Source organism: Sparus aurata, chromosome 10 (assembly GCF_900880675.1).
Source record: "Sparus aurata chromosome 10, fSpaAur1.1, whole genome shotgun sequence".
Lineage (NCBI taxonomy): Eukaryota > Metazoa > Chordata > Actinopteri > Spariformes > Sparidae > Sparus > Sparus aurata.
In genome coordinates this window covers 15318507-15338729 of record NC_044196.1, presented here as the reverse complement: position 1 = coordinate 15338729, position 20223 = coordinate 15318507, and the positions used below count along the sequence as shown (strand labels likewise).

General features: G+C 40.5%; 1 protein-coding gene across 1 annotated transcript; it reads left to right on the top strand.

Annotated features, from left to right (window-relative positions):
* The first annotated feature begins 16769 nt into the window (after positions 1–16769).
* LOC115589603 (seminal ribonuclease-like) lies at positions 16770–20098 on the top strand. The gene is made up of 4 exons (XM_030430588.1): positions 16770–16881; positions 17921–17990; positions 18093–18249; positions 18767–20098. The coding sequence occupies exons 3-4, from the start codon at positions 18194–18196 to the stop codon at positions 19068–19070; spliced, it is 360 nt and encodes a 119-aa protein (XP_030286448.1). The 5' UTR covers positions 16770–16881; positions 17921–17990; positions 18093–18193; the 3' UTR covers positions 19071–20098.
* Positions 20099–20223: the final 125 nt, after the last annotated feature.

Below are 20223 nucleotides of genomic sequence, written 5' to 3'. Positions count from 1 at the left end.
TGTATATGATGTTAAATCCCAGAATTTGGTGTGCGGGTGTTGCATGGTTACAAGTGTAACACGTCACCAACAGAGAGTGGTTGTAGCGTGTAATAAAGTTGGAAACGTGTGCCTCCCTGTCCATTATGAGGGATACAAGAATCAACAACCAACAAAGCAAAACTGCAGTTGAGCCAAATTATTGTGAGTTTGTTCACTCTGTTTCCAGCTGTCAGGCTCATAATTCCCGGACATGTAAAGTTTCAATCAAGCTCAGCTAAATGATGAAATGATTTCTGCTTATAAGAATAGAAAAACATATTGATCATTGATCTTGTTCCTTAGCCACACATTCTGTCAGATACACCTTAAACCTGCTTCCACAACATTCTGTCAGATGTTTTGTGCTACACATGACATGAAGAGACAGTAAATGAATTAAGGTACTATTTTTCTTTACACAATTTCAGTTGTCCTGTATTAAACATGATCTACTGTGGTGAGGTTTTCATTTTAAAGGTGGAATATGTGAGACATTGTGTCAAAGACGTGTCTGTGTTGTGTTGACAAGATATTCACTGAAGTTAGCATGCTCGTAGCTACAGTCATTCAAGGAGGCCAATTCTTTCGTATTGCCCCTTTAAGCTAAAGCTAATGTGAAACCTTGTTAAAACATGTACGCTTAGCTCAGAATGTTTGTTTGAACCTTTAACCCTTGAAACCCTGTTTGGTTTGTTTGTATGCAATCAAATTGATGCCTTCATTGATTAATCTTTGAAACATTAACATCAAATGAATCAAATTTGGACTTCAAATGTTGTTCCTGTTTGTCACATGTGTGATAAGAAAATGTTTATTAACAAACATATTTTGTGATTCACAAGTTTCTCTACATGTTGTCTCTGAGTTGCTGTTTTTGACGTCACATTTGTTGTTAGAGTTACCTGTGAGGAGGGTTTCCTCCCTCACCTTTTTTGCTCTGTTGTTCTGAGCAGGTTTGGTTAAAACCTCCTTAAGGTGCTGAGGCTTTTTTGGACTTAGTTTGCTGTGTTCTTTTTTGGGCTGGAGATTGCTGGTAGTCCAGTTATTTCGTCTCTTTTGTTTTAGGTTTAGTTTTTCCTTTAGGTAGTTTATAGTGGAGCTGTTAAGCTCAATAATCTTGCTTTTTGTGAAAGAAGTATGAAACTTTCAGGGTTTGTTCTTGATGACCTAAGCTTTAATTTAAGATGTGGAGGCATTCTCAGTTCGACCCCTGAGGTCAGCTAGAGGTCATTGACCTCTGTTATATGTCATTTTCATGCACAAAATTGTAAATGTGAGTATCTTAGGATCTAAATGTGATAGAAATGTAAACCAAATATGTATTTCCAAGCTTCTGGGCATGAGGAACTCATTTATGTCATTGATAGCACTCTAAGAGGTCAACATCATTAAGTGCAGTGAAGGTTAGTAGGAATGTGAGTGGCTTAAGGCGAGACACTACAGGTGAATAGGGTGAAAAAATAGATAATAGGTATCACCATGAAACTTTCTCAGTTGATTACTCATGTTAAGCTAAGAAAAAAATGTATTGCAAGTTTTTTGTATTTTAATGTTTGAATATGCAAATGAGGCCTTATCTCATTAAAAATGCGCTAATTTGCATACCTTTTAAAAAATGAAATAAGATCGTGTGATAAAGCCAGGCTCAAAATATTTGTGGTCCCACATCTTCTCATCTTTTGTTCTTTTTGGCCAGCATCTTCAGCCCTCTTTTGTTTGCTCTTGGATTTTCTTTTGAGAACTGCATAATAAAGTTTGTTTAACTGTTTACATTGAGTGTGGCGTCCTTAATATGTTGCTTCCTCCGACCCCTTTCAGCCTAGTGCTTAGATTATCATAATGGAGGCCGTAACACACGTGCAGGTGATCGTGTGCAGTATGTCTGCATTATCTTACTAGAAGTCCTGGCTGTCACGTCTATCTTAGCATTTGCATTTGGTTTTATCAACAGAGGCCTGACAGCTACACAGCAGCTCTCCATGAAAGGGCACTCATTCACTGAAACAGGAGTTGCTTCAAAATAAAAGACAAAAAGATGATGTAAAATAGAGACACAATACAGTAGTTATAAATAAAACACACTGGAAATGACGTTTAAAGGAGTCTTCACTGAAAGTTCTAGGGGGGCCAACAGGGGCCAGTGCCCCCATAACTCTGAATCTGGAACCCCCTGTGGCCTCCCCAAATGAAGAATCTGCATCAATAATAAAATGACAGATTTCTTGTGATTATTTAGTTCTGAAGGGAAAGCAGAAATAAAGTGTCTCAGCAGTTTACTACCCAATTAAAAATGTTGAAATTTTAAACACTGTTTTAAGTCTCATTTATCCCGTCTCTGAATGAGGCCTCTATTTTTTCCCGGGTTGTATGTGGCCGGCCCCAACCTGGCCCCCCTATTAAAACTGGTCTAGAGCCACCACTGTCTGTAAGTCTAATATCAGGGTAACCTTATTCACAGTTGTTTAAATTATGACAAAAGTTATAAAACTTGACATATTCCAAGTTCCAAGTATTACTCATGAGATCATATAGGAACAACAACATGACCTCAAGTCCTTTAGGTGGACTGATTTGCTCATTGGCAGAATTAGTGTTGCGGACCTGGTGTGTCCTGACACTGCATCTTATCATGTCTGACTTGCTGTGTATGTGTTTTTCACGTATGAGCCCATCCCCACAGTTTCACATCTCGCTACTAAAACACGTAAACTTCCTCAATCAGAAATTGCTGTTTTTGTAAACACATGGACATTACACATGTGTGCTGTATTGTTACTGGCTGTAAACATTTTGGGTTCAAATGTGCGCTGCGTTGTGTATCTACTCAATTGCAGCTCTGGCAGTCCAGATCCTTCCGCAGCTGATACTACATAGATAATGTAAATGTAAATACGCAGAGGCCTTTTTTTTTTTTTTGCCGGATACATTTGATCAATTTTCAGAATAAAACACTCTGTATCGACTGCAGCACAAAAATTTCAAAAGAAGACAAACCTTTCTTCCAATCCTTCGGTTGGGAACACTAACCTTTTCTCTGTATATTGATGTGTTTATGACACACTGACTGATTTATTGATTGGTTGAAGGAAAAATTAATGTCTGTTTTTGCACAACCAAGTCCGGGCACCACCTTATTTAACTAAGCAAATAGGCCAGAGCCTTCCATGAATTAATTATTAACCAATGCCATCAGAAAACATATCCTATGGTCATTGAAAAGATGTTGCTCTGTTTGAGAAGGGCCAAATTATTGGCCTGCTCAAGCAAATAAAAAAACTGAGGAGATTGCTGAAACTACTGAAATTGGGTAAAGAACTGTCCAACGCATCAGTAAAACCTGGAAGAATAGTGGTGAAACTGTCGCACTCTGCAACTTTCTGTGGCAGTTACTTGTGTTTTGGTGTTTTTGCTATTGCGCTTGCAGAGGTGCATTGAGAGACTGGGCAGAGCCGGCCACTCACCAGAGCAGCTGCGACGCACACACACCTGCAGCAGGTTGGCAATCAACACCAGCTGGTAAGCTCTGTTCTCTGCGCTGCCTGCTGCCAGATGATGTAGTCTCCTGGTGTGGTATATGGCTCCGGCTACATCGATTAGTGTTAAGTCGACTAGTGTGTTTATAGCGCGCTCTCGTAAATCTAATGTGTCTCATGTGTTTGTCTGTGCTTGGACCCTTCACATCGTCACCTATTACTTCCCCTGTTAGGTCAATAAATGAACCTGAACTCTACTCCTTGCCTCCGTGTCCGCTTCTGGGTTCACGCACCTTTAACCAAGTTTAACATAACCGCCATCTTCGAGGAAGAAATGTGGTCGGGGAAAAACTCTTGAACGATCATGATCACTGAAACTTTTGGTGAAATCAAATCATAAGAAATCAACAGAAGAAATGTTAAATAGTGAAAGTCAGCGCATTTCAACGCGCACAGTGTGAAAAGAACTCAAGAGATTGGGACTAAACAGCTGTGTAACCTGAAGAAAAACACTAATGGAGCATAACGATTGGACTCAGGAGCAACGGAGAAAGGTCATGTGGTCCAGATTTACCCTTCCATTGTGATGGGCACAGTGGAGTAAGAAGAGAGGCTGGTTTGTCCTGATTCTGCATCTTATCATGTCTGACTTGCGGCATATGTGTTTTTCACGTGTGAGCCCATCCCCACGGTTTAACATCTCACTACCAAGAAAAGTACACTTCCTCATTCAAGAGAAATTGTTGGGGTTTTTTTTGCCAACACGTAGGCATTACATCATTTGGCTGTATTGTCATTGGCTGCTAACTTTTTGAGTTAAAATGATTGGTTGTGATCAGATGTTCACGAGACATGAGGAGGTTGATAAAGGTGAAATTCACTTCAACTTCAACTCAGTCTGTATCGATCACCTCGAGACTGACACAGCAACAGAGCAAGGTGAGAAAACCTCTCTACATCTGTTTACATTTTATTTATATTCAAAAATGACTCCATTGTCCTTTTCAATTTAAATTGTATTTGCATATTACTTCTAATCAGAATTCAACAAAACTAGGTTAAAAATGAATACATTTAGTTATGAAATTAAGCAGAGATCTGTTGCACAATAAACAGTTGTGTAGTGATGTAAACCAAAATTTGTTGAATTAATATTGAGATGCCCCCCAATAAAAATAAATAGGTAAATACAATTTCAGAACTGGCAGCCTGTGTCTCCGTTTGGCTACTCTGTATTCCTTGACAATAACGTAAATTTTTTGCCAGCTACTTAAAAAGTTTCATCATGTTCGGTAGTTTCAGGAGTCATCTCATGTTACTGTTGGGACAAAGTCTCTTTTTGTTGCTTCATGATAGAAAAAAAGCCTATAAACAAGTAAATAATGGGGACTCATGACAAGTGATTTATCAGTAAAAGAGACACCATCAGGCAGGAAGCTCCATTCTAATGAGAGGAAAATCATGTCAAACTGAGTCAAGTTGAGCCAGCACATGTGTAGAGAAATACTAGTTAGCCAGCTCCATGCCACGTTTGACACACTGGTATCTTAAGGTTATATTGAGATGAGGTTCTGTCCCTTAATTTTATTTGAAAACAGCATTATTCAGCTCATACTATTTTAGTAAGACAGCCATTCAAAAAGTAAAACCTCCTCAAGTGTCAGTTTAAAGTAAATACTTAGGCACAGTTTAAATTGGAGTTTTTGTTTTTAGTGCAACAGAAATTAAATGTATCTAGGTTTAAAGTCAAAACTTAATTGTGTTTTTTATTCAATCCTTCTTCGTTTTGAGATAGTTCTGAAGGTTGGTGCAACATAATTCAAAGTTAAAAAATTACTTAATCAGGCTTAACACTTAATACTTGTTCGTGCAGCCTAGCCTGAGACTGTGAATTCTGCATTACCGCAGGACTACCTGTTTCAACGTGTATCTGGAACTGATGACGCTCTTGTTGTGAGTGGGTAACATTTAAAAGCAGCTAACTGATCCGTGGCTGTGACTTGCATCGAAGGTAGCAGCTGTAAGTGCTCTTCTTTTTTGTTATCTTGTGTTGGGAATCGTTATTGATTATTGATTATTAATTAATATGTTATTATTAATTAATTAAATGTATTATACTTGATTAATGAAACCTAGGTAACTATGAGTCATTAATGAACACGGGGCACCACCCTGAAATCAGGGATCAATAATCAAATGATTTACCTTTGAGTCTCATAGCCTGAAAATTAGTCAACTTGTCAATATTATGAAATTATCGATAATTAGACAAGAGGGAAGGCATGAATCTGAGCACTGGCCATCTCAACCAGCAGTTATTACAATATGGGATTGTGCAAAATAATCACATATGCTGCTCAGTTAAAGTCAACAGTGTTTAAACCACTTACTTTAACAAACAACAATCTTCACAAAGCTAGCAACATCAAAACATAACCAAGCCAAACAGATACCTGGGTGGAGGCGTGTGTGTGTGTGTGTGTGTGTGTGGCAGGAAGTCCCCAATAAAGACTACAAAGATGGCCGAATGTGGCTTGGAAAGTCACATTCGCCGGACTACAAATTGGTGGGCGTGACTTGGGAAGTCTCGTTGGAGAGACTACAGGGAAACACCAGACGTGACTTAGTATCACGCGAGGGCGCGAATTCCGAGATGATGAATTCAGATTCACTGATTCATATACCTGGAATTCAAAAATGGCACCTGTGACTGTATCATCCAAAGGTGATCACTACACGTACGCGCGAGGTTTGAACAAAGGTAGCGGTTGCGCCGTCTTTGATCTCGTGTGCGGTTTGGTCACACGAGGGGTGAATTTACAGGAATGATAGCCACAGTCTAAAAAAGGTAGCCGTGCTACCGGGGAAGTCGGTCTTTACAGTCAATAAAGGGGATATGCTGGACACACGTCTTATGTTATAGCGGGGTTGTTAACTATAAGGTTACAACAGATCGCCCTAAAGAGTACGTGTACGAGTAGCCGGTGGCTTACTACAGGACGTCGTATTCCGGCTCAATCAGTGGCCGGCAAGCGAACCGAGGTTCGTTTGTCGTCCACTGATTGAGCCGGAATACGACGTCTTGTAGTCACACACGGCGGGAAGACCGTACAGGCTGGATTAGCCTGAATGAGCTCCTAGCGGGCGTAGCAAACACAGTTAGCACACAGTACGGGTAACCATAAATCGGACTCTGCGGTCCTTTCACAATAAAACAAAAGCAGAACAAAGAAAAACAATCTATATACTATCTGTTTCTGCCCAAACAAAAGCCTCTTACTTGGGTGCCGCTTGTTGCGGTAGCGTGGGGTCCGTCTGACCCGAAGCTCCAACTCGTTCGGGAGCGCGGACGCGGAATCAGCTTTAGCGTCCTAACAACTAATGGCAGGCTGTCCACAGCGATATGTCGACTCGATGGAAGGGACGGTTTCGTTCCTTCTGAAGATTCTTTTCTTCCTTCTGCAGGTAGTGAGGAAACGGCTGGGTTGTACAGCGTTCCTCTTGGGATCCAAAACAATTATGACGAACGTCCGAACAAAAATGAAAGTGACACAATAACAGTCTCTGTCTCGTCCAGCGAGGAGGGAACTGAAATTAGCTCATGCAAAAGTGAAAAACGTTTTCTCAAAGTTGTACCCTTATGGCAGCAGTTGCGTGAAACCGAAGTCTCTTCACAGCGGACGCTGCCTGAGTAGAAAGAGCAGGAGGGCTGCGTGACCTTTTAACGTGGGAGTGACGTCATTGTGATCCTGGCGGAGCTTCCGGGCTCACAGCCAATAGGGACCGGGTGACGTCTTGGGAGCAGGTCAATCTTGTCACGTTTTTCACACCTGGTCGGTCTTTTTCCCTGTTCTTTGTTTGGTAGTTCCTCGTGTGAGGCCCTAGTAGTTAGGCTTCTGGCTTCAACTACAGGCCTCTCTTGGTCTCTTTGTTTGAGACATGTGCATGAGGGCACGAGGCCCAACACTTGTTGGTTTAATTATGAAGCTGCAAAGTCAGGAAATGAGGGGATTTCACCAGCAGTAACTTAACAAACTCCTGAAATGGCAGACAGCGGATAATGTAAGACTTTGATGAGCAGCCGAAAGTGAAGAAGGAAGGTTTAACTTTGGTTTACACTAATAAACTTGGTTTTATTGAACATCATTGACATCAAAACTAAACTCTGATTAGAACTAATCTTAAATCAATTTAATCATTGTTGGTGCAACCCAGTCGAAATTATTAGAAAACTTTCCTCATCATCAGGCCTGCTTTTCAACCCTTATTTACTGGTGGTATTACAGATATGAAGAACTAACACTTTGATGGGACCACAGCAGTCTAAACCACAGTCATTTGCAATAAGCCAAAGACCAAAGACTGTATATAATAAAAAAAAATCTTAAAAAGTTCTAGGCCAGTGTGAAGAAGATTTATTCATCACTCCTTTTTATTGATACAATATTCACATCAGAGTCCTGCACGGGTTCGGGTACCCGCGGGTACCCGACGGGTGACCCGCACAATTTGGATGAAACGGGTGAAAAATAATGTCCTGTGTCGGACACGGGTGCGGATCGGGTCGGACGCCTAGAGAGTGCAGGTCGGGTTTTGCGATTGTCATTTTCATGGCGTCAGGTGCAAAAATAAAAAATAATTAGCGAGTTGCGACACATCTACAAAAATATGCCTGCATTTCAAAATGATAAGCATGTACTGTATTGACTCGAATATAGGACAAGGTTTTTTGGATGAAAATTATGTGAAAAAGTGGGGTCGTCTTATAATCGGGGTCTAACCGTTGACACATGCTGATAGTTGTCTGGGTTGCTACACGACCGCAACAGCAGAGAGCGCCAGCTTATTGTAGAGACGTCACTGACACTGTGGCTGCGGTTATCTGTCAATCACAGCGGAGAAGAAGTGACAGGAGATGTAAAAAATGGAGAGACGCGGTGATTTTACGGAGCAAAGTGGATCAAAAGTGTGGCAAGTTAACAGACATCTGAGGCGGAGCTATGATGCTAATTTTAAGATAATGGTGGTCAATGAAGCGGAGGCGCCAAACAACTGTCAGCCAGCCAAGAAACATGGAGTTATGGAGTGTAACGTCCGAAGATGGCGGGTCCAAAAAGATCGTCTGAAAACGCTAACAGTAAGAGAAAAGCTTATCGTGGTCCACTAAGCGGCCGCTTCCAAGAGACTGAGTCTTTTTCTGAAGTCTTGAAAAGAGGGGTCGTCTTATAATCAGGGTCGTCCTATATTCGGGTCAATACAGTATATTTCATATGAGCTCATTCATGCGTGCTTGCGCCCTCCCAGAACTCCCATTCCCCACGCTGGCTTACTTACATTTTTAAAAAATTGCGTCAGTCGGAATGTAATTTGTGCTACTGTCGGGAAACGGGTGGGATGCGGTTTTAAGTACGACGGATACGGGCGGGTGCGGGTTTGCAAAATAAGACCCATGCAGGACTCTGATTCACATTAATGTTCCTGTGAACAAGGCATAAATTAGCTTGAAATCTCTTTTCTCACTCTAGATATAATGAACGTCGTTCTCCAGACTGCTGTCATCTTCACTGAAGCCCTCGATCTTGGGGCTCAAGGACAGCAGGTGCCCTGCAGACAAGCAGCAACAATGCGCACGACACCTTTGTCCGCAGACACATCCTGAACAACAATAACTTGGACAGAAATTCTAAAGCTCCATGGGAAAAGTGAGTTTAAATTTTGATCAATTATTTCCTTTAGAAAGAACCAGTAATTGTTGCTTTACTGCAGTTTAATTGAACTCAATCCTACAGTTCAGTGCTATGTTTAACGAGCATCTGTGTGATCAGGTAGTGACATGACAACACAGGAGCACTCAGGTTCAAACAGCACCAGCTGTGTGTTATCAGTGAGCCACATTCAGTTTTATTATTCTCAAAACCAAAGTTTCACATATTGGACAGTTGGGAAATTTAGGGCGTGTTCAAACCTGTGATGTTCAAATTCTGTTTCCCAAAAGGCCCCTTTAACAACCTCAGTATGGCCCATGCTCATTTTGTAAGTACGTAAATCAGTGAGCCCATTCATTAGTTATTTCTGTCAATAAGCACAAAAATATGGAAGCCCTATATAGTCATGGATCAAACATATTATTTCCTCTGTTTTCCTGTGAGTTAAATTTTGTTTCTCAAGATCACAAGTAGTTATTTATGTCCAAAGCACAGAATGATAATTGCATTCAATTGTGAAAACTAAAAAAACAAAGTGGTGAAAATATAAGAAGTGTGCGAAATGTAAAAGTCCGGCCCCTCGGCAAATCTGCCTCTTCCTATAATGAAGTTAAATAGGCCTGATCATTTTTGGGGGCCGTCAGCTTGCTAGCTACATTTACCCAGAGAGCAACTTTGGATTATTGAAAAGCTTATTGAAAGCTACCTAACTTCGACAAGGGTTCTTCGGTTAGTGGGGCCATCTCTGAATCTTTAAGTGGTAGTGGCAGTATCACCGTTCCATCAAGACAGTTATCCACCTCTCTCAGTCCGTTAAGTAGGCCGGTTCTGTGGTCCAGATGGACCAGCCCACTCTCGACAACTGATGATCAGTTTAATAGCTGTAACATGTACCAACAGTTGATGATGATTGTATGACTACAGTTTGAAAACGGCCATTGTTATAAGTACAAACATGGAACACTGTGACAGATCAGTTGGACACAAACAATGTCAACACTATGCAGATAAACAATGATCTCATTACACAGGTACCTAATGGGGAAGGGACTCTGTGACAGAGTTGAAGTTCAGTCCTTCATCGACGCCTCAGAGAACGATGTTCAGCAGATCTGTCATAACGATGGCCGGCGTGTGGTGAATGGAGGAAACCTGTGCATCAGCAACTCAATCATGACTGTATATGAAGTTATATCTCAACAGGTGAATGGGCAATGCACGGTTACAAGTCTAAATCATGACCAACAGAATGTTGTTGTAGCGTGTAATAATGTTGGAAACATATGCCTCCCTGTCCATTTTGAGGCATACAGGAATCAACAACCGATAAATCATCTCTGTAGTTGACACACATCATCGTGAGTTAGTTTACTCTGTTTTCAGCTGCCAGGCTCATATATCCCTGACGTGTAAAGTTTGAGTTAAGGTACTATTTTTCTTTAGATAATTTCAGTTTCCCTGTATTAAACATTATCTACTGTGGTGAGGTTTCCATTTTAAAGGTGGAATATGTGTGACATTGTGTCAAAGACGTGTCTGTTTTGTGTTGACGAGATATTCACTGAAGTTAGCATGCTAGTAGCTACAGTCATGACTGTTTAAGAAGAACACAGTTAGCAGCACTTAGCATTTTTTCTGGTGATATGCTGCCCTCTATTTGTTAGTCATATGAATTCAAGGAGGCCAATTCTTACGTATTGCACCTTTAACCTAATAGCTAATTTACACCTTGTTAAAACATGTACGCTTAGCTCAAAACGTTTGTTTGAATCTTTATTGTAATCCTGCTTGTTTTGCTTTCTATGCAATCAAATTGATGCCTTAAAGCTGCCTTGATTAATCGTTGAAACATTCAAATCAAATAAATCAAATTTGAACTTCAAATATTGCTCCTGTTTGTCACATGTGTGATAAGAAAATGTCTATTAACAAACATATTTTGTGATTCACATGTTTCTCTACATGTTGTCTCTTAGTTGCTGTTTTGCTTTCATGATAAAATAAAACAGTGTTTGACGTCACATTTGTTGTTACTGACCATCATCATCATCATCATCACACCAATGAATAATACCTGCAGGTTTCTGACTTTATATTGTGTTTCAGTCTTTTTTCTGTATGTGTTGTAGGAACTAGATGAGCTGCAGCTCTGCAGTAGTTTAGTGCACGTGCAGGTGATGGTGTGCAGTATGTCTGCATTATCTTACTAGAAGCCCTGGCTGACACGTCTATCTTAGCATTTGCATTTGGTTTGATCAACAGAAGCCTGACAGCTACACAGCAGCTCTCCATGAAAGGACACTCATTCACTGAAACAGATCTTGTTTCACAATAAAAGACAAGAACATGATGTGAAATACAATAGTTGTAATAGCCACTTGTTTGTTTGATTAGACCTGCTGATTCATATCATGTGCAAGTCTTATATCAGGGGAAACTGATCAAGTCTTACTCATGATATCTCATATATGGCCCGCTGTTAGTCCTGTTGGCCCACGAGCCTCACCCACCCCCGCAGACGGGATTAAACAACACACATTAGTGAGAGGGGACTCCATAACCTGTAAATTCAGGTTAGCGCCGCTGGCCACTGTTTAACTTTACTTCCTGGGACCAGACCCTCCAACAGTGTCTAATCTGAGGCTGCTGGCATCTGGCAGGGAGAAACAGTGAACCCAGGCAGGCACACACGACTTTCCAGAGCGCGAGAAAGTGGTGCACAATAATATAGCATCAACCAATCAGACAAGATTTATTTGTTTATTTTTATAGCGCTGTTTACAAAATTGCTTTGTCACAGATTATAAAGAAAATTACATTTTGCCCCACCACCAAATTTCCCAACTTCCCTTCATATCTACCACGATGAATTTGGGAAATTTGGTGGTGGGGCAAAATGTATGTTACAGACTGACAATCTTAAACATGGGCAGATGCCAGAGGAACCACAAGCCCTTACAGGCCGGCTGACTAATCACTCTGTTCCCTGTCTAGCGTTGTTCAAAGTCTAAATGGGTATTTAGTCTCTCCAATTCCTTCACATCTGCTCAAACAACAATCTGATCACTATTTTTATACCACATACACATAACACATAACTCCGCGTCTGCGTGGTTGTTGGAAGTTGGAGATTGGAAATTGGAAGCTGACTGAGATTAAGCTAGCAAAAAAATGAATCGAGGCATCAAGCGACACAAGGGGTGAGCAGAGAAAAGAGAGAGAGAGAAATCTGAGAGCACTGTAGGCTGACGGTGAAAAATGCTGCAAACCGACTGATTTGTTTTTAAAATCAAGTGCAGCTTCAGCTAAAAGAGGTAAACATGGATAACGAATGATGGCAAGACATTTTTATTATGGAACTGCTGGCTCTGATGATTTAGGGGTTTTTTTATGCATTGGGGTTGTGCATTGATATGTCCATGTTTTGGTGAAGTTGTTTATAGCATTCACTGTGTGTTCTTTCTGTGCGCCAGAAGTTCTATCTGCCAGTTGCGCAATATTTAGGTTTAGATTCCATTTAATATTAGATAACTAATCATTATTGGGCATTGATAAAGTTGTCCTACATCGGGGAGGTGGAGGTGGGCTTAAAATGTAAAATGCCAATTACATTGTAGCTTCAAATTTAAATAGAAAATATATTAGTAGACTGACATCAATAATTTGTTGGCCACAGAATTTGTTTTCTTCGTCAATCCAGAAAAAGAATTCCTGTTAGAGCTTTGCCGATGGAACCCCAGTGAATCTGCCATGCTTACGTCTGGGTTGGCATCATAGACTGGTAGGCATACAAAAAAACGTTATCTATATGGCACTCAAAACAGTAGCAGTTGGTGACCCATCAACATTTCTTACTGCCCCTCCAATCAAGGCAGTCTAGAACTGGGCCTGTCCGGCAGGCCACCATCTCAAAGCATCGGAATCTGACCAGTTGGGAAAACCAAAGTCCAGCTAACACTGACTGCTTTCATCCTTTAGGTAGGGCATGTCTGGAACAATCGGAGCTCAGGATACACTATTTCAAATAAAGGAGGAAGAGATGGAGACAGAGAGGGAGGTTCAAAGACAACTCAAGGTACTCAGCTTCTCATAATAGGGATACATGTTTTTATCTAAAACTGCCGAAGTGACTCAAGAGATGCAGTGTGAGTCTACTGTCAGTCAGTCCAGCACTTTGGTTCAGACTGAGGTATCTGACCATGAGAAGCAGAGGTTTGTCATTTTTGAAGGTTAAAAAAGTAAATTAGCCCCCATACCTCTTGTGAAAATGAATATAAACTTCACGAGATCCCTAAATCCAAAATGGCCACCATTAACTAAGGTACAAACAAAGTTTTAAATGGTTTCTTCTTAAATGCTGTACGGCACGTGGTTTCAGGAACTTTTTGGGTCCGGGAATTCCTAATAGCTCTCACTTTGGAAATACCATTGACTAAAAGCCGTTTCACACCGGTGCGATACGAAAATGCGGCATGGATTTGCGGAATATCGAGGTTCATTATCTGACAGGAGTGCTCAAGCTCTTCAGCACCTACAGAGCCGGCTAATAACAATAGTAAGTGGCTGGGTCCTTGATCAAGCATTTGTGTGTTGTTGTTTTTTTAATAACTCAAAATAATGACTGTATTTCAAGCTAGAAAACGTGCATCTCTTTCCTCCCTCCATTGTTGTGTGTGTTTGCGTCGCTGCGTGGAGTTACAGGTGAGTTATCCTCATGCTGAAAACGTGACTTGTCGCACATGTGACATCACTCCGCGAGACGCAAGAAGAAAGCGAAAATATATATTTTGACTAAGGAAACTGATAAAAATGATAGTAACGCACAGGGACTTGAATAAGTAACTTTAATCTGATTACTGGTTTGGAAATGTTAACGCGTTGGTGATATGCTGCCCCCTATTTGTTCAGAGTATAACTTCAACAGGTTGTCAGTTCTTACATATTGTACCTTTAATGTAAGGCATCACAAACCAAAGTAAAAATGTTTTGTTAAAACGACCACTTCACAATCTTAGAGGACATTTGACGGCATCTAAAGGTCTGTTTGTGTTGTGCACAACGGTCCTGATTTCCATCGTTCTGTTTATTTTCTGTTCAACTGCAGTGGATGTAAAGCTGGACCCGACCACTGCACACAGTTACCTTGTTCTTTCTCCTGATGGGAAGAAAGTGAAAGATGGAGATCAAGACCAGAAAGTTCCGGCCGCTCCAGGGAGGTTTGACATGTTCGGCAGCGTCCTGGGGCTCAACAGGTTGACGTCTGGGAGGTCCTACTGGGAGGTGGAGGTCACCAGCAAGACCGGGTGGGACCTGGGTGTGGCAAGATGCGACGCAAACCGGAAGGGGAACCTCTCGCTGACCCCTGATAACGATTACTGGGTTACTGTACATTATGAAAATGAAAAGTACGCAGCCCTGACAGCTCCGCCCGTCAGCCTCTCGCTGAAAGTGAAACCTCAGAAGGTGGGAGTGTTCGTGGATTACGATGAAGGTCTGGTGTCCTTCTACGATGTGACGGCTCAGTCTCACATCTACTCGTTTACCCGGTGTTCGTTTGGCGGTGAGATTTCCCCATATTTAAGTCCACATCTTCGCCAAAATGGGAAAAACTCAGAGCCTCTCATTATCTCTGCTGTGAAAAATCAAAAGTAGTAACCTTTGGTGCGGCCAGGGGAGAGAATTTGAAAACTTTACCAAAGGGAAGCTTTTTGAATCCATAGACTGGATGCATAAAAGTATCCTGGCCCCAATGGGAATCTACTGTAAACTTAAACAATTCTAAATCTATCTTTTTTAAAACATAAAATATGTGATTTTCCGCTGCTCCCTTTCAAAACAGAATATAAGATTATTTTACCGAGCCGTTTACTGATGAGAGGAGATCTCAGAGATTACTTTTTTAACTTTTTGGGATTAAAAAGACATATCTTTATGCCTGTTTATCAGCCTGACTGCAGCAGTGATCTGCTGAGGCACCTCTGTTATCACGTTACTGTAATGTTGACTTCTAACTGGAGCCAGAGGGGAAAAAAACCCTCTTTCAAAGTTATTTGATTATTGCCTTGTCTTCAGAGTTTTATTGTCTTGTCTTATCTTGTGTTTTGTTATCTAATTGTCCATAAATGTTTGCCCATGAAGTTGTTGTACTGGTTTTCTGCAGTCTTATGTTCAGTCGGTTCTGTTATGCTTCAGCTTAATCGCAATTATTTCTCCAAAGTTAATACGTCTTGCCTGATCAACAAGATGTTTTACTGGCGTTATCATGCAGACTATGAAATCAAATCACTGGTCAAATGATTGAACTTTAATTAACTTCATATTTCGCCCGCATGGATGTTTTTTACAGTTTCAGATGGAGGCAACACAATTGTAGTTTGTAAAAACATGTTCTACAAGGGTTCAGATGATGATGGGAAAACATCTACTAGTTTCAACACAACTTATCTTGATAGAGCTATTGAAATGATAATCATCTTTTCTTTTCTGGCCATTTTGAGACTAAAATCAAACCCACCAATGCTGAAGCTTCAGATACTCAACTAGCCTCAGGAAGTCAATTGTATTGTATTGCCTCTTTAATCAGCAAAAACGTTTTCAGCTGTGCTGCCATGGTTGCTCAGGGGTTTTCTACTGATCAGTTCGACTTTTAACATGAGAAACTTGGATTAGCTGACACAAAGTGCCATCACACCACAGGAGTGATGACTGCTAATAATGGCTTGTTTTTTAAGCTTGAATAAAAACTGATGGGAGAGCTGTTTTGTGGTTGTGCGTGTCCTTACACCGGCCCTGGTTTGTCCTGACACTGCATCTTATCATGTCTGACTTGCTGAGTATGTGTTGTCATGTGTGATCCAATCCCCACGGTTTAACACCTCGCAACCAAGAAACGTACACTTCCTCATTCAACAGAGATTGTTGTTTTTTCATAAACATATGGACATTACACACGTTTGCTGTATTGCAACTGGCTGTGAACATTTTGGGTTGAAATGTGTGCTGCCTTGCGTATCTACTCCGTTGCAGCTCCGGCAGTCCAGATCCTTCCGTAGAAGATAGGCAAGGCCTTTACTTTTGCTGGATGCATCAATAAATTTAGCACAGAGCAGACAGGAAGTCAGACACCTAATCAACATCAAAACATCTGATTAATTTTCTGAATAAATCACTCCGTGTCGACGCCAGCACAAAAATCTAAAAAAAAAAAAAAGAGAGAGACAAATCCAGTCCACCCCTCTTCCAATCCTTCAGTTGGGAACACTAATTTTTTCTCTGTTTGTTGTTGTGTTTATGACACATTGGTGAATTGATTGATTGATTGATTGATTGATTGCCATTATCAGCCAAATTGAACTGAGGAATCAAACCCACAAAGGTTGAAGCTTCAGACCCTCAACTAGCCTCAGGAAGGCCTTACCCTGTTTGTCCTGACTTGCTGCATATGTGTTTTTCATCCCCACGGTTTAACACCTCGCTACCAAAAAAACGTACACTTTCTCAGTCAGCAGCAATTGTTGTTGTTTTTTGTCAACACATGGATATTACACAGTTTTGCTGTATTGTAATTGGCTGCTAACAACAAGAGGAGGTTGACAAAGGGAAAACTCACTTCAGGCTTCTATCAGAGACTTCAGCATCAGTCGCTCTCGATCTCCTCCAGACTGACACAGCAACAGAGCAAGGTGAGGAAACCTCTCTACGTCTGTCTTTTATTTTTGGATTATTTTATTTTCATTCATAACAACTCCATTGTTTCTTTTGTATTTTTCTTTTCTTTTTTATTTAAAACACATAGGAGTTCGAGTATACACTAAGGTTGAGCTGCACCAACGATTAATTTACGATTATTTCTAATCAGAATTTAGCAAAACTAAAGGGGACCTCGGCTGTGATTGGGCCAGCCCAGGGTCAATCATGAATAATGGGCGTATCTACCTGTTTTATTGGCCAATCAGTAAACAAAAGTAAATAAATAGATGAAGTGGTAAAAGGTCGTTTTTACCATAAGACCTGCCGGCACATCGGGCAAATTCCCGGTATGCCAGATGTGGACCAAGATAACCTCACAGACAATTTATAGAACAATTTGTTCCATAAACAGATTATGGAATATCATGCAGTTTATTAAACTTTAGTTTAAAGCAATTTTACAGTAAAATGCTTTATAAACCAATTAAGAAGCAATTGTAAAGGTTTATAAACATCAGTTGCAACTCAAATAATGTTTATTGATGAACGACACAGTAGTGTTGTTGGATGAGGATATGTGAAGTCAAAAGTCAATAGGATAGAAAGTCTTTTTGAATCCTACCATTGCAATGGTAAGACGCACCTTAGTGGCTTACCCTGACATTTCACTGGAACCAATCATCTCTCCTGATGCTAAGACTAATCAAACCAACCAACAAAGGCAAAGAGTACGAGCCAATCAGCAGCAGAGTAGTATTACCTTAGAGTGACATCAGAGTATGCCTGATTTTACATTTGGATGGACAGGATTTGATTCTTGTGTGAGAAGAGAGAAAACTCACTCTGCTTTTAGTGATACATTATGGTCCATATATATTATTTTATGTGTGAAAAACAAACAGGTTTTAAACTCATCCAATGAAGAATAAAAACCCATAATCAACAGCGGGAGCGTGTAACACTGTGACAGCTAAAAGTTGGACCGAAACAACGTCAATACTTAAGCAGTAAAACACTGATCTCATTACACAGATACCTGAAGGACAAAGAGCTCTGCAGCAGAGAGGAAGTGCAGTCCTTCACCGACGCCCCATTGGATCAAGTTAAGGAGATCTGCAGTAAACATGGCCAGTATGTGTCTGGTAACTTGTGACTTTGACGAGTTAACGAGCTCCAAAACTCTAATTTTTTTCTCTTATTCCAGACAAGTTGAACATCATCCTCCTGATCACCGTCACATTCACCCTTGCCCTTGTTCGTGGGAAGAATTCCAAACCTTGTCTGAAGGGTAAAGACACAGGCTTTATGAAGAAACACATCATTCCGATGGACTTTGGAGAGGACAAGGCTCAGTGGAGCAAGTGAGTTGAAAAACTACTCCCACCAGCATTGCCAGATCTTGCGAGAGAAACAAGCAAGCAGGGCTATGAAAACAAGCCGAATACAAGCGACTTCTCTGGTCGTGGTAAAAAAACAATAATAATAATAAAAATAAAAAAAGAAGATTATTACAATTTGCACACACACAAATATCACCCTGAATCCCCAAATTTATTGTTGTTTTTATATGTTATGATCCTTTTTAGTTCCAGGACTTCAAAACAATATGACGTACAATACAATAGGAATAGGATCGAGGAAGAACAAGCCCAAAAAACGAGCAGCCGGCGACTACCAATATTTATAAGCGACTTCACAGAAAAACAAGCCCAAAGTCGCTTATAATAAGCGGACTTGGCAACTGTGACTACCACTGCGACAGAAAAAACTGCTGTTTTCACTAGTTCAACCGCAGGAGCATGTAACACTGTGACAGCTAAAAGTTTGACTGAAACAACGTCAATACTTAAGCAGTAAAACACTGATCTCATTCCACAGATACCTGGGGGACAACAGTCTCTGTGGCAGAGTTCCAGTTCAGTCCTTCATCTACAACACAGTGGATGAAGTTAAGGAGATCTGCAGTCCAAAGGGCGAACATGTGTCTGAAAACTTGTGCAGGAGCAGATCAAAGATGACTGTATATGATGTTGAATCCATAGAGGATTGCACTGTCAAAAAAGTAACAACTAAGAATCATGAAGTGGTTGTAGCATGTGATAAAGTTGGAAATAAATGCCTCCCTGTCCATTATCAGGCAAAGATTAATGTCATTCCGAAAGGTGACCCCTGCATTAAATAATTAGAGGGATGGTTCTCCCTTGTTTGCAGCTGTCAGGCTAATTATTCCCTGACATCTAAAGCTTCTATCAAGCTTCGCTAAATGAATGATTTTTGCTTATAAGAATATAAAAGAATATTGACGTTCCTTCTTGTTCTTCAGTCACTACACATTCTGTCGGATACAATCAACAAAGAGACAACTATGAATTGAATTTTAAACATCATGTACTGGGATGAGGTTTCCTTTTTTTAAAAGCTGCAATATGTGAGAATTATAGTCTAAAACATTGAAATAGATGAAGAAGAGCTAAAGTTTTGACATTGTGTCAAAGACGTCTCTGTATTGTGTTGAAGAGACATCCACTGAAGTTAGCATGCTAACCAGCTAACCCAGATCAGAAAACAGTCAAAAGCTCTTGTGCTAACAGAGCTAACAAGCTAACAGTAGCTACGGTTGTGACTGTATTAAAAGAACACAGGTAGCAGCAATTAGCAATTTCTTCTGGTGATGTGCTGCCCCCTATTGGTTGTTCATGTGAATTCAAAGGGGCCCACTTTTAATATTGCACCTTTAAGCTGAAGCTAATTTACACCTTGTTAAAACATGTACGCTTGGCTCAAAATGTTTGTTTGAAACTGTATTGAAATCCTGCTTGTTTTGCTTTGTATGCAATGATAATGATGCCTTAAAGCTAATCAATCTTTAAAATTTGAAAGAAAATGTTGTTCCTGTTTGTCACATGTGTGATAAGAAAATGTCTATTAACAAACATATTTTGTGATTCACATGTTTCTCTACATGTGTCTCTGAGTTGCTGTTTTTTCCTTTAATGATAAAATAAAACAGAGTTTGACGTCACATTTGTTGTTACTGACCATCATCATCATCATCACACCACTGAATAATACCTGCAGGTTTCTGACTTTATATTGTGTTTCAGTCTTTTTTCTGTATTTGTTGTAGGAACTAAATGAGCTGCAGCTCTGCAGTGTTTTAGTGCACGTGCAGGTGATGGTGTGCATTATCAGGGCCGTAACTAACCATTGAGGACACCGAGGTCATGTCCTCTGTATTTTTTCTCAGTGGAAAAAAAGAGAAGGTGATAACTGCTGACAAATAACTTTACTTTGTACAGAAACCACTTGCCCCTCTGTCTGATCATCACCGTGGG